General features: G+C 39.9%; 1 protein-coding gene across 1 annotated transcript in view; it reads right to left on the reverse strand.

The window, feature by feature from the left end:
- CRYBG1 (crystallin beta-gamma domain containing 1) overlaps positions 1-12,786 on the reverse strand; it is a 264,471-nt gene extending 251,685 nt beyond the window's left edge. Inside the window, exon 1 of the mRNA XM_063443543.1 lies at positions 11,710-12,786. Within this exon, the coding sequence (XP_063299613.1) occupies positions 11,710-12,020 (311 nt within the window). The 5' untranslated portion in view covers positions 12,021-12,786. The remainder of the gene's footprint in view (positions 1-11,709) is intronic.
- Positions 12,787-13,960: the final 1,174 nt, after the last annotated feature.

The raw sequence follows: 13,960 nt of genomic DNA on the forward strand, positions 1-13,960 counted from the left end.
ATATATATATATACACACACACACACACATCCCCATCATTTTTTGCCTAGGTGAGGTGTTTTTAAATAAAACTATTACAATCTCTAAGATTTGAAATCATTGTTTAGTGAATAAGTGAGTGCGCTGGATTCTGTATTTTGTATATTTTGGCCCCAGCAGCACCCTATAATCTATGCATGTTCAGGTGGGTGCAGCCCTCTTGGTTTCTTTTATATATACACACACACACACACACACATACACACGTCCCATTTACCCATCACGCCCCCACACAAACATACTTCATCTCTTATCACATATAAAATAAACTCTGGCTTGAGAAATATTATTTTGTATTTTATCAATATCTTTTCATTTGCTCAAAAATCCAATAAAGGGGGGCGGAGCCTGACTGCCGAGCAGGATAGACGTGCTGCACATCAGCTCCTGCAAGAAGCGACGATAATGGGGATAAATACCCCAAACACAAAACCACCCACCAGTCAGAGGGCATGGGACGAGCTGGGGAAACCCGGGGGCATCAAAGAAAATCACAATCGAGACTCACACCGCCCAGGATCCCACGCAAAGCACAAGGGGCCCACATGCGGCCGAGCCAGGGGGAGACGGCCGCTCTCCTGGTTGGTAACACCGCACACTCACCTCTCAGTGCACCAGCCTTCCTCCCCCCCCCCCCCCTCCCAGGCCGGCGGGGGTCATCCCGGCCCGCACTCGACATCCACAATCACCAGCTGAGACGGCAGTACAAGCAAGACTACAACCTCCTACATGGCGCACCTAAAATGGCGGCCGGCAGCGGGACATGCAGGATGGCCACGCGCCCGACACAACCGCACTGGAGTGACCCACTGCAGAGCCTGGAGGCGATACCGACCCACTTCTGGGACACACTAACACAGCAGCAACAACTAACGGGGGAAGGGACCTCGCAGCGCTCCGGACCCACGTGCCACCCACTCAGAGCCGTCGTCGGCTGACCAAGACGGAAAGACCTAGAGACAGTCTGTGCCCCTGCAGGCCCTGCAGCAGAGACTCTGCAAAATCCCACCGCACAGTATGTCTCACACTGCGGGCAGAACTGGCCCTAACAACTCGCAGCACAGACTGTTGTATACATATAGCAGGAGTGGAGCAAGCAACACAATATAAGAACCACAGGCAATTAGCTTGTTAACTATACATTATTTAGCCGATGATTACCCATTGCACATGTGTTATATTGTATGTCAGTATTTACCTTAAAAAATGTGCAGATTCCACTAACTGCTCTCAAATCTTTATGCATGACATACTCTCCAGTTCACTCTGTAAATTGCTGTTTTCTTTTTCTCTGCTTGTTCGTGAATCATATATAGCACTCAGTCAGCTATTAAGCCTATCTCCTAAACACTATGTCAAACGTGCAAATTACTAGTTAGTTCTATTCCTAAAACTTACTCTCAAATAGTCAGCCAGCATAGCCTATGTTTAAACACTTACTGCACCCCTGACTATTACTCTGCCTTTTATCGATGTCTCTACTGTATAAAAAAAATGTGCACTCATTTTCAATGCCACAACTGTTATGCTTTCTTTCCTCTACAACATGTCACTGCTGTTGGGGCAAGACATGTATGATTGTTATGATAAACTCATGCACGGAAAAATAAAGAATTTAAAAAAAAAAAAAAATCCAATAAAACTTTTAATGCAAAGTTTGGAAGAAAGGAAGGAAAACACGTATGACTAATTTTATTAAGTAGCACCTATTGTGTTCTCTGCAAGAGATAAATCGTTGCATGCTTACTTTACAATTAGAGATCTCCCTGCATTAAATAAGCTCATTTCAAACCTATAAAGAACTACGATAGGCAACGGCTGATATGACCATGACAAATAGAATGAGACATGGATCTAAAGAGTTACAAAGCACTGCACAGTAGATTAATGTCATGGTTATGAAATATTAGCATATTTACCGGTAAAGAGCTTCAACCACACCTCTAGCTGGAATTTACTGACAGCCTGCCCGGTTAAAGAATTGGACCTCCCATTAATAGCCCTGCCATACTATATCAATGTGGATAGTCAAGGTCAGGGGCAGCATATATATGGACAGCTTGGTTTATGCCAGGACAGATCGTCTGAGAAGAAGGCAGAAGTCCATCATTCTTGTAGCCATGGGATACATTTCCTGTCTCACAGCTTTTCTGTACCGTAATTACTAACCCCTCTTCTTCGTCCATCCCACTGACTGATTCTCCAAGTTTGACTATTTCTCCACTTTGAGTTAATCCACAACTTAGAAATACTTTTTCTGGGTGGCTGTATCTTCCTTTCTAGATCAAATTCTGCCAACCCATCATTTTGCTCTTCTTTCCATTCTTCATTTCTTAATATTATTCCTTTAATGATATTTTCCTTTGTCATTGTTAATTGTTTTGACTATTATACTTTCTTTCTGCATTTTATTTACTCCAATCTCTAAATCGGTTTCTTGGAAAATGCAAAAATAAAACACGTCACACGATGTCTCAATATTCTAGTAATTAAATCATGTAACATCCCTAGGACGTACTTGGAAACCACAGAATATCTGAATGTGCCTTTCTTGGTGGAACAGTTTGTTATTATTATGTTATTAGGCATCAAGGAGACAAAGTCTGAGAATGGGTGGAAGGGAAACGGTGGGGTGTTCCAGAAAAATAGGAATTAAAGGACCACTAAAGACATCCACACCACTTTGTCTCACTAAAGTGGTCTGGTGCAGTTGCCATTTAGTTTTAACCCTGCAATGTAAAACATTGTAGTTTGGTACAACCTAAAATGTTTCTATTGCAGGGTTAAAGCCACCTCTTGTGGCTGTCTTCCGACTAGATGCACATCCCCGGTGAGAACTGAGTCAGACTCCCTATGGGGAAGCAGTGGAATGGCACAGATCCACAATCTTGATGATCTAGGCCAGGGGTGCCCAAAATGTAGATACCCAGATGTTTTAAAACTACAGCTTCCATGATGCTTTGTCAGTCTAAAGGCATGCAGAACATCATGGAGGTTGTAGTTCTACATCATCTGGGGATCAACCTTTTGGGCACCCCTGATCTGGGTTATGGAGGCAGAGAGACTGCAGCACGGGAATAAAAATAAGTTTAACATTCACCTTTTAAATCCTAACTGGGGACAGACACCAATATTAGGTTGGCTAACATGACAGTGTTAGGAATACATGTTTGTATGCCTAACGCTACAGTGTTCCTTTAAATAGGTGGCATTATAAGCTACTTTACTGGTTTGGAAATATGTCACCTACCCCTATATGCTGCTTGGAAAAAAACTCTATGAAAAACTACCCTGTTCCTGATCAGCCTACCTCCTGTTTCTCATTTGTCAATTCTCTCATTTTCCCATGTAACAACTCCAAACAACCATTCTATTTAGGGAGATACGGCAACCAGGAGAAAACCGTGTCTAGCAGGATACATTTCTGCACAACCTCTTATTTTCACATGAACACACAGGGGAGATTACATAATATGTAGACCTTGAGAATATTGAAATGAGTGAATTCCATGATCTGTATTCAATTACTGAAAAAATATTTCCCTCTGATAAATGAATATAAATGTTTCCCTAAGGCTTGACTGCATTAAATGATGTAGACAGAGATATACACATTGCTATAACTTTTAAAGGGATCTGATTTGATTCACTACCCTGGAGAAATGTTTCATATAGAAATGTTGACAACGTTTCAACACTAAACAGTGTTTTTGCCAGTGCTAGGGTGTTAAAGCGGCACTTCCTCCCCAAAATGAGTATTTCATAAAAAAAGAACCTTTATGAAATACTGAAAGATGAAATTGATGATGTGAGAGCGTTAATTATGCATTATCATAATCGGATACAGATACAGGTAGTCCTTGGGCCCAGATCCTCAATTTATATCAAACTGAATGTTTTGACATTAAACTAATGGGACAGCATCAGGGTACATTGCAGAGCATAATCCCTACAGCAAGCTTAGTTTGCTTCTCTAATATTAATATTATTATACATTATTTGCCACTTTCCTACACTTTTCTGATAAAGGAGACATTTTACACTCAAAAAACGCACGTTAAACTGAAAGTGTGCAGACTGACACATTTTTGTGACCTTGGTCTCTTTGCCAGGTTAGGCACTCCATCTCCCGTGATGCGGTGAAAGTGCGGACCCCCATGGTATAGTTTCCTATCCCTTTCCAAAAGAGACTTAATTCAATCTGGTTTTCAGAACATACTTCGAGCCTCTGTGATATAATCTAGTTATAATCTAGTTACCACCGCCACTGTTCAGACATGTATAGGTGACTTGACTGGGATATTTTACTTAAGCTGTGAAAGACTATTAGGCATTGCTCATCATCATATTGTTGTGACAGGATTTATGGTTTTATAATATGCTGCATCAGAGATACAGGAGGACATATGAACTCTCTTTGACATGTAAAGCATGTTTAATTTTGTTCGGGTGGAACGGTTAATGATTTGAAGTGATAAGAGACACAGAAGATGCTGATTTAACTGAAATATTTTATTTTATGATCATACTAGGACAAATAAATGGGTCTGGGCACGAACATTTTAACATTAAACATTTATGTACCTTAGTTGGCATTCATGACCCCTCTCCTTTAACCCCTTAAGGACCAAACTTCTGGAATAAAAGGGAATCATGACATGTCATGTGTCCTTAAGGGGTTAAAAAAAACTTTATATATAAAAACCTTGACCTCTACACAACATCAATAATCCAGATGATCTAAGGTTCAATCCTTAGGCTCACACTGGGCACAAGCTCAGCACTCATGTGACATAAAACTCACAACAAAGTTCTATACGTCTGAGTGTATTAGATATGTTCCACAGGAATATAACTCCCAGTTATGTGCAAGGTGTAGGAATGTACTACTGAGCTCCACACTAATAAAACTCCCAGTTATGTGCAAGGTGTAGGAATGTACTACTGAGCTCCACACTAATAAAACTCCCAGTAATGTGCAGTGTGTAGGAATGTACTACTGAGCTCCACGGTAATATAACTCCCAGTAATGTGCAGTGTGTAGGAATGAATTACTGAGCTCCACGGTAATATAACTCCCAGTAATGTGCAGGGTGTAGGAATGAATTACTGAGCTCCACAGTAATATAACTCCCAGTAATGTGCAAGGTGTAGGAATGAATTACTGAGCTTCACAGTAATATAACTCCCAGTAATGTGCAGGGTGTAGGAATGAATTACTGAGCTCCACACTAATAAAACTCCCAGTAATGTGCAGTGTGTAGGAATGTATTACTGAGCTCCACGGTAATATTACTCCCAGTAATGTGCAAGGTGTAGGAATGTACTACTGAGCTCCACACTAATAAAACTCCCAGTAATGTGCAGTGTGTAGGAATGTATTACTGAGCTCCACGGTAATATAACTCCCAGTAATGTGCAGTGTGTAGGAATGAATTACTGAGCTCCACGGTAATATAACTCCCAGTAATGTGCAGGGTGTAGGAATGAATTACTGAGCTCCACAGTAATATAACTCCCAGTAATGTGCAAGGTGTAGGAATGAATTACTGAGCTTCACAGTAATATAACTCCCAGTAATGTGCAGGGTGTAGGAATGAATTACTGAGCTCCACACTAATAAAACTCCCAGTAATGTGCAGTGTGTAGGAATGTATTACTGAGCTCCACGGTAATATTACTCCCAGTAATGTGCAAGGTGTAGGAATGTACTACTGAGCTCCACAGTAATAAAACTCCCAGTAATGTTCAGGGTGTAGGAATGTTTTACTGAACTCCATCGTAAGAAAGCTCCCAGTAATGTTTGATATATCTGAGTGTATTAGATATGTTCCACAGGAATATAACTCCCAGTAATGTGCAGGGTGTAGGAATGTATTACTGAGCTCCATCGTAAGAAAGCTCCCAGTAATGTTTGATATATCTGAGTGTATTAGATATGTTCCACATGAATATAACTCCCAGTAATGTGCAGGGTGTAGGAATGAATTACTGAGCTCCACAGTAATATAACTCCCAGTAATGTGCAGGGTGTAGGAATGAATTACTGAGCTCCACAGTAATATAACTCCCAGTAATGTGCAGGGTGTGGGAATGAATTACTGAGCTCCACAATAATAAAAACTCCCAGTAATGTTCAGGGTGTAGGAGTGTATTACAGAACTCCAAATCCTTAAGACACAGTAGTATTCTTTGTGTATGAGTGCATTCCAAACCTTCAATATACTCTAATTAACATGAGTTATCTATGCATTTAAAACAAACCTTAACAGGGAACCGGTCATGCCCCAAACAACGCATGTTCATTATATTGAGCATAATACTCTATCTATATACTGATATATACTGATATAAATTGATTGATTAGGAGAATGCCTTGGTGTACTGTAGTAACTGATGTTACTAGCAATATTTTCCCTGCATGGGAAGAGTCCTGAGCAGGGCAAATCGAAGTAGACTGTGCGAGGAGCTCAGAGGATGGCCAGGAGATGGGTAAAGATTAAAAATGGTGGCGTTGGAATGCAGGAAAAGTGAGTAAATCTGTATATTTTACATTAAATGCATCATATATCTCTGTGATATATGGTGTATTCAATGTAACATAGTAAGACGCACTGGCATCCTGCAACCATCCTATAACATCTCAAAGAGGATAGTGGAGGTTTCAATTTACACCTTTCCACAGCAGGAATACCTTCCGTTATTCCTGGAGCTCCTGTCATCCAATATTGCTGATTACAGCTTGATACATTTTTTAGTATCCAGTTTTGTGCTAAGTGGGGTGATTTGAACACTTAGTCTCTGTTGAGTATATCCGTTCAATTGATGTTAACATGTGTTTTACTGTGCACGTTTGAATATATTATAGATTTTGGTGATATCGGTATACGGATTTTATTTATTCTTTCCCTTCTATTTTTATTTGCCTTTTGATAATTTACTGATTACTTTTAAGGAACACATTTGCCTTGAGATTGCTGCTTTATTTATTTATTTAGATCCTATTCTCTCATCCTTTGGGGATCACATAAAAAAAAAAAAAACATATTCCAGAAACAGTTGTGTACAATCAGAGGTGGTCTGTACAGAAGTAGCAGTTTCAATTACACACTTTGTTAAATGGCCAATCTGAAAGGGATTCCCATACCTAGATCAATTTCTTTAATATGTGAAAAATTAAAGGCCACAGTATTTTATTTGTCCTATGTAACAAATCATTGTACAGCGCTACGGAATTTGCAGGCTCTATATAAATAATAAAATAATAATAATAATAATAGTGTTGTGGGATAGACAAAAGTGCCTTGACCGTGAATGACTTTCAAAGGGGTTAAACCAGTGACATCGGACAATAGCTGTGGTGTTAGAAGATTGAAATCTATTGTATTGTGCGTGATGGATACAATAAAATATTTACTGGGAAAAGCCAATGTATGCAGACAATGCCAAATTCTACACTGAAAATATACTGTGAGCATGAGAGAAAGACATCTCCATCTTAGCTCTCTGACTGTCATTGTTATATACGCTCTGTCATTTGCATTTGTCAGTCAACAGAGACAAAACATGAGGAAAAAGGTTTCTATTTCTCCTCTTCATTTGCATAATTTGTCCTAGTTTTGCCTTGCCAGAACTGGACGATGATGTAATTTGCTAAATAATTTAATAAAAATGTAATGGTGTAAATTACATAAAAGTGAACGTGTGAACCGTTCAGCGTTCAAACAAACAGATGCTGAGAATATCTCTTCCCATCTTGTTTAAAGTGTCTGGACCTGAATTTAAGATTCAATTGAGAGTTCCTGATTAGCCTGAGGGCCAGCTAACGATGTCTATTAGACATGTTATTTAACTTTGAGTTGGTAAGTATCTATCTAATGGTTTGTGTGTTTTTTTATAGCTACTTATGATATTATAGATCTATTTATTTCCAGGTACATTAAATATTGTGGAAACATTTGCTGTGTGAATTCATACATTGACCCTTATTCATTATTTTAGGATGTGACCACTGAGAATTAACTTTGGATCATACACAGGTTATTGCAGCACATACCAGTTTGTGAATATATCAGGGTTATTCAATAAAGTTAGAACTGCCAGAGATTGAAAATGATTTTTAAATTTAAAAGGGACACTCCAGAAACTATAACAAGTTAATTTGAATTCATTTGTTATGGTGCCGGTAAGTTCCTGCCGCTGGCTTATCTTCAGGGGTAAAACTGTTAATGAATGGTTTGACCCCAAAGTCTTCTGCCCAGTGCTGGTAAACACCGCCCCTTCATATCTGTTTGAGTATGAGGCTTGAAACACTGCCCCGGCTGTACTGCTGATAGAGCATTTACTGACTCTCTCAGCCAATCAGTTGATCCACATTTACGAAAAAGGCTTAAAAAAAAAAAAATACGCTGGAAAGATGAATTTTGGGTTAAACCGTTTGTTAATTTGTTAATGGTTTAACCCCGGGTGGTAAGCTAGTGCCAGGGACCTCTTGGCACCATAACAACTTTCAAACTGGAAAAATTGTCCAAATCAGCTATGTTCCAGTTTGGCTTCTTTCGCTTTAAATTTGAGGATCACTTTGAGGTTCACTAGTAAATAATGATGTCTGGCATTCTGACAAAATATTCATGGCAGATACAGACATACTGAGAATACAGGTGAAAGGTAAGAGGAAAATATAGAGTTAATCTCTCCTATTGTTTCAACCATAATAAGGTGACGCCAGATCAAGAATGTCAAACAGGTCAGGAAGAAGGCCAGCTTAAACTCACACTTATCTTCTGATTATTTTAACCACAGCTGTCATAAAAAAACTGACATGACGCTTAATGGTCTATAACAAGGGTAGGGAACGTTTGGCACTCCAGCTGTTATGGACTACATCTCCCATAATGCTCTTACAGCTATAATGATGGCAAAACATCAGTAGGTATGTAGTCAATAACATCTGGAGTGCCAAAGGTTGACTACCCCTGGTCTAACAAAGGTGTGTGCAACATAGTGCATTAGTATTCATCCAGACAAAATTATCTACATACAAATTTAAAAAGCACAAATAAAGTTCTGCACTAGTGATAACTAGTTGTTAAAAAGAAAAGGCATGATTTGTTTTCTTTTAAAATAAGCCCAAAAAACATCACAAGGTAATAAAAAAATAAAAAAAATAAACATGTCCACAGAGACCTAAGTAAGAGACAGGCAGGAGAATTTGGCCTTGCAATGGAGAACGCCTGGGCACAGCTCTGGCAAAAGTCTATAATAACATTAAAATATTCATGTAAAATTCAAAGAGCAGGATTGGCTGATGTAGACAAATCCCATGATGCTTTGCCAGCTTTAAATGGTTTCTACAAGCACCATGACATGTATTGACAAGGTTGTGATGGAGTCTGTATGTATAGGAAACTTTCACATATTTGGAAATGTAATGTTGTTGGAGGTATCGCTCTAACTCCAGCAACATCATTAGCCAGCCCAAAATGAAAGTTCCAGTCTGGTTGATGTAATTTCTGTGCATATTCCTTGCATAAATGTCCATTCATTGTCTAAGAGTGCTCAGCTGACTCCCTCAGCCAACAAATGAAGGCAGGATCGGCATCCAGCTTCTGCAGCTCAGCAGGACCCAGGAATGTGGCAAACCACTGCTACATGGGAACCAGCACCAGGGTACTTCTAGGATCATATGCTAGGTGTTATGATGCTGGGAGTAACTCTCTAAGCAGGTCTAACCATCATAGGAAATGTAGATCTACAACAGCTGTATGTTATTCATCTGGCCACTTCTAGTATTATTATTACTAATAATGATGATGTATTATTGACCCTCTTCTTCTGGCAGACAGAATATTATAGGAACTGTAGTCAAGCAGTGTTCAGACTCAGGTTAGATACCGCTGGTTTGGGAAGTCTGGCTATTTTCACCAATATCTTCCCATGCTTATCAACCCATACCATGGACGGAGGAGGGTCCTTGTGCCTACGAGGTGTCATTGGACTAAAACTTGTGCTACCAGTAGACAGCTGTTAAGTTGTAGAGCAGAAACATGCACCAATTATCACTATGTAAAATGCCAAAAGCCTGAACCAGCTGCACGTCCTTAATAATAAACTGCATTCAAATGTAAACATGAGACATACAGTAGAATAAATAATCTGTATTTACTTGAAAATGCCAGACCGTGAATCAGGTATTTACATTAGACCTTACTGATTGAATGACCTCAGTCGTTAGTGAAAAAAATCTCTTCTACCAGTATCAGTTATGATGGTAGTGACATTAGCTTGGATTACAGCTCTCAATATGCTAAGCCAGCCAAAAGCCTTCTGCGTTTAGCTGCCTTAAAAGTGTTTGTGAGATGTAGAACATGTAAACAGTGAATGCATCAAGCATGCTTGATCTGTACAATAATACATCACTGAACACAGGCTACGGGTTTCCTCATTTACTAACACTTCCAATTTGGCCAGTGTTTACCTTTTCATTGTAACTGCCCTTACCAAACACAAAATCTGGCATAACTATCGCAGCCTTTTCTCCAAAAGGTGGCACATATTCAAGTGGGTGTGTACTCCATTGTGTCTTGCAATAAGTATGCTCAGTGACTGTAATAATCACGAGGAACGAGAAGAAAAAAAAGTATGATAAAATGACAATGTCAAAAACCATGGCAAATGTTCTAAAATTCAGCTAACATTCCATTGGTTTCAATGGTTACTGCAATTGTTTAAAAACTTTACCACAGGATTGTACTTTATAAATGACTTCCGATACCTCAGAAGGACTTCCAGGGGGATTTTGTGAATAAACAGTGATATAGAATATATTATGTGCATTCAGGGCCATAGGTCACAGCAGGGCTCAGAAATTTCACTTGCCCGCTATCCAGTGATAAGTGAAAGTTCAGCCTTTTTATTGAGTGTGCCATGGACCCTCTACTGCAGTCAGTCACTTTTAATCCTTGCTTGTAGGACTTGACACTTTGAGCCCTTGTCATATGAGACCTAAAGACAGTAATGTAAATGGTAACTTTGTGTTCTACACACTTGACAGCTCAGGAACTTACCTATTATCAGTCGTCACATATTAACACTGATGGGTGAGTAAAGCATAACTTGACAATTTAGTGATCTAGTGAACTGGTTAAACATTTAACCCAAAAGTAGTCAAAAGTGATATACTGCAATATGGTACAAGTAAAACTCCCAAGATCCTTTTTTCCATACTAAAAGCTGGCAATGCATCATGGTAGTTGTAGTTCTACCACATCTGGGCATTTGTCTTTATATATTTGCTGATTACAGCTGTAAAGTAGTTTTGCTAAAACAATATGACAGTAAATGTGGACATTCAGAGATTGATGGATTGATAACTGAGGTATTTCAAACTGACAATAGGCTTCTATGATAAGGCATGTTAGTGCCTATTCCCTGTTATGCAAACACAGGACTGGTTGTATTCAACTGGTCTACAGCAGGCCAAGTAATGCCTAAAATAGTCAACCCCTAAAAATAAACTCCTGAGATTAGCACATTAGGAACAAACCCTCATTGTCACAGAAAAAAAAACTATTAACTGTCGTGTGAGTCCATTTTAATTAGGCACATTACTTAATATATGTACAGGATATTAGATTGTCAGAGGCATGCAGTGCAGATTGCAATGTTTACCTATCGCTGGAGTCTAATGGACCTGGTGATGATGTTGGGGATGTTGATGTAGAAGCCAAACTTCTCCTCTTTTTGCTCCTCCAACTCCCAAAGGACCTCTTCTTGTACTCTCCTGTAGTGTGTTCCCCTGGTGATAGTAAACCTCCAGGTGCAGGTTGCTCCATTGAGGGCCTCTCCACAACCTCATCCTGACCCTGAGTTGAGCTCTGCTGTACCTCCTTTGTGGACCCATTAACAAACTTCTCGTCAGTTCGATTCTTGGAGAAAAACTTTCCCAACCCAAGGAAGCTCCCCTTTTTTTCCTTCTCCATGGTGAAAGCAAGTAAACACTCTTGGAATCCCAGTGAGATATGACACTGTCCCCTATTGAACGCTGATACTATTGTATAGGAAGGTAAATACAGAAGATAACCAGTATGGAGGTCCTGTCTCAGGTCGATGATAATAATCGATGTTATAGTATTCCTCAGAGATTAGGCAATCCCACTAAACACAGTATCAACAAGAAAGCACAAATGAAAATAGCTGTGTCCAAGTATCTCCCAATAGAAGTCCAAGCTGGTTTCTATCCAAATGATCCAAACCGTGGTTACAGATGACAACAAGCCAAGCTGGAGAACGTTGAGATCATTCTAATAGATCCTTCAAAAAGTTTCACTTTGTGCAATTGGTTTAATACTTCAGTACACAGACTATACTTAGAGGGAAGTGCAGGCAAATACTGTACCTCACTCAGTGACTGCAGGAGGAATTTGCCTATAGGCACAGCCCTGTTGCCCCTCGTAGCGCCCGTCCCAGGGGGATCTGCAGGGTAGCTCAGCGTGTCTCCTCCAGGAGCTCCATTTTTGGAAGGTAGCAGGAAGCCAGTGAAGTTCCAGGCTGGTGACTAGTGGCTCCTTTCAGCCTGTGTTTAAAAGTGCGTTGTCTTGTGTGTGCTCACAGTGAGATCTGGGAGGGAGGAGACACTGTGTGTGTGCATGCAGGTGTTAGCATGGGAAAGGGGGAGTTGTCATGTGAGGTCAGATTACCTTTCTATCACAGTTTGGAAGAGTCCGGCAGGAGTGATTCGGTAATGTGATGTGATCATATTGCAAGGGTTTGCTGATGGACTAGTGTTGAACAGACCGGTTCCTGGTCTGCCTGCAAGAATGCATGGGCTATAATTATTATTATCTATCTAGCTGTGGGCTAGACAGCCCCTGTGTGGAGAGTATGCATGCATGCAAGTTTATTTATTTATTCAGTTCTTATTTTGTGGCCAGTACTGGAGTTAAAGCAATTGGGCAACACAGGGAAATTATTAATAAACAGAAAGGCGTATTTAATTTTACAAATACTATATAAAAAAATATTAATTGCCGTTTCAAAACAAAAATGCAAATATGCAAGCCAAACCAATGGAACGAGGTTGGTGATTGCCAAAATCCTCCCCACGAATGCCCTTTATAACTAAAGAGTTCTGATACATTTATTGTTATATAAAAATAGCAATTCTGGGGAAAACATCTAAACTTGAGCAGTCACCGTGGAAACAATTTAAATGCATGGGAACTAGTGCCTTCCTCCCAAATGTGCTGGGTAAGCTTAGTTTGAAGCTTTGGACCATTATTCCTCCTTTTCCCTCTGATATACCCTTTTATGGGGCATTACAGAGATTCCAAAAATCTCAGTGCATAGTTAAATTTGCTTAACCCCTTCAGGACGGAGTCAATAGTGCACGTTCTGATCAAAACAAAACGTAAACAAAAACTGGAATTTGCGCTATATGCCTGTTCAACCGTAATTCACCTCTTTCAAATTATATGCACCCACACTTATTATATATCATTTTGTTCAGGACAAACAGGGCTTTAATTTATCATTAACTATTCATATATGGAACATAATTTATTATGAATAAAATGAAAAAAAATGTGAGAAAATAAAATTTTTATTTAAATTTGCATTTCCGTCTGACATTTTAACTGTGAATGTCATAATACTGTAATCAGCGATGTCTCACGAGTTCAACAGTACCCCCCATTCAGGGCCGGCCTTAGGGGTGTGCGAGCTGTGCGGCCGCACAGGGCGCCATGGTGCAGGGGGCGCCCTGCGGCCGCATAGCTCACACAGCATGTCTGTTAGCCGCAATGCTAACAAGACATTTGCCTTGGGCGGCATTTTCCAGGGGGCGGCAAAAAAAGCCGCTCCCAAATGCCCAAGGCAAATGTCTTGTTAGCCTTGATGACGTCATATTCCGGCTCCCATCCTC

The sequence above is a fragment of the Pelobates fuscus genome, chromosome 2 (genome assembly GCF_036172605.1).
Source record: "Pelobates fuscus isolate aPelFus1 chromosome 2, aPelFus1.pri, whole genome shotgun sequence".
In the NCBI taxonomy this organism is placed as follows: Eukaryota; Metazoa; Chordata; class Amphibia; order Anura; family Pelobatidae; genus Pelobates; species Pelobates fuscus.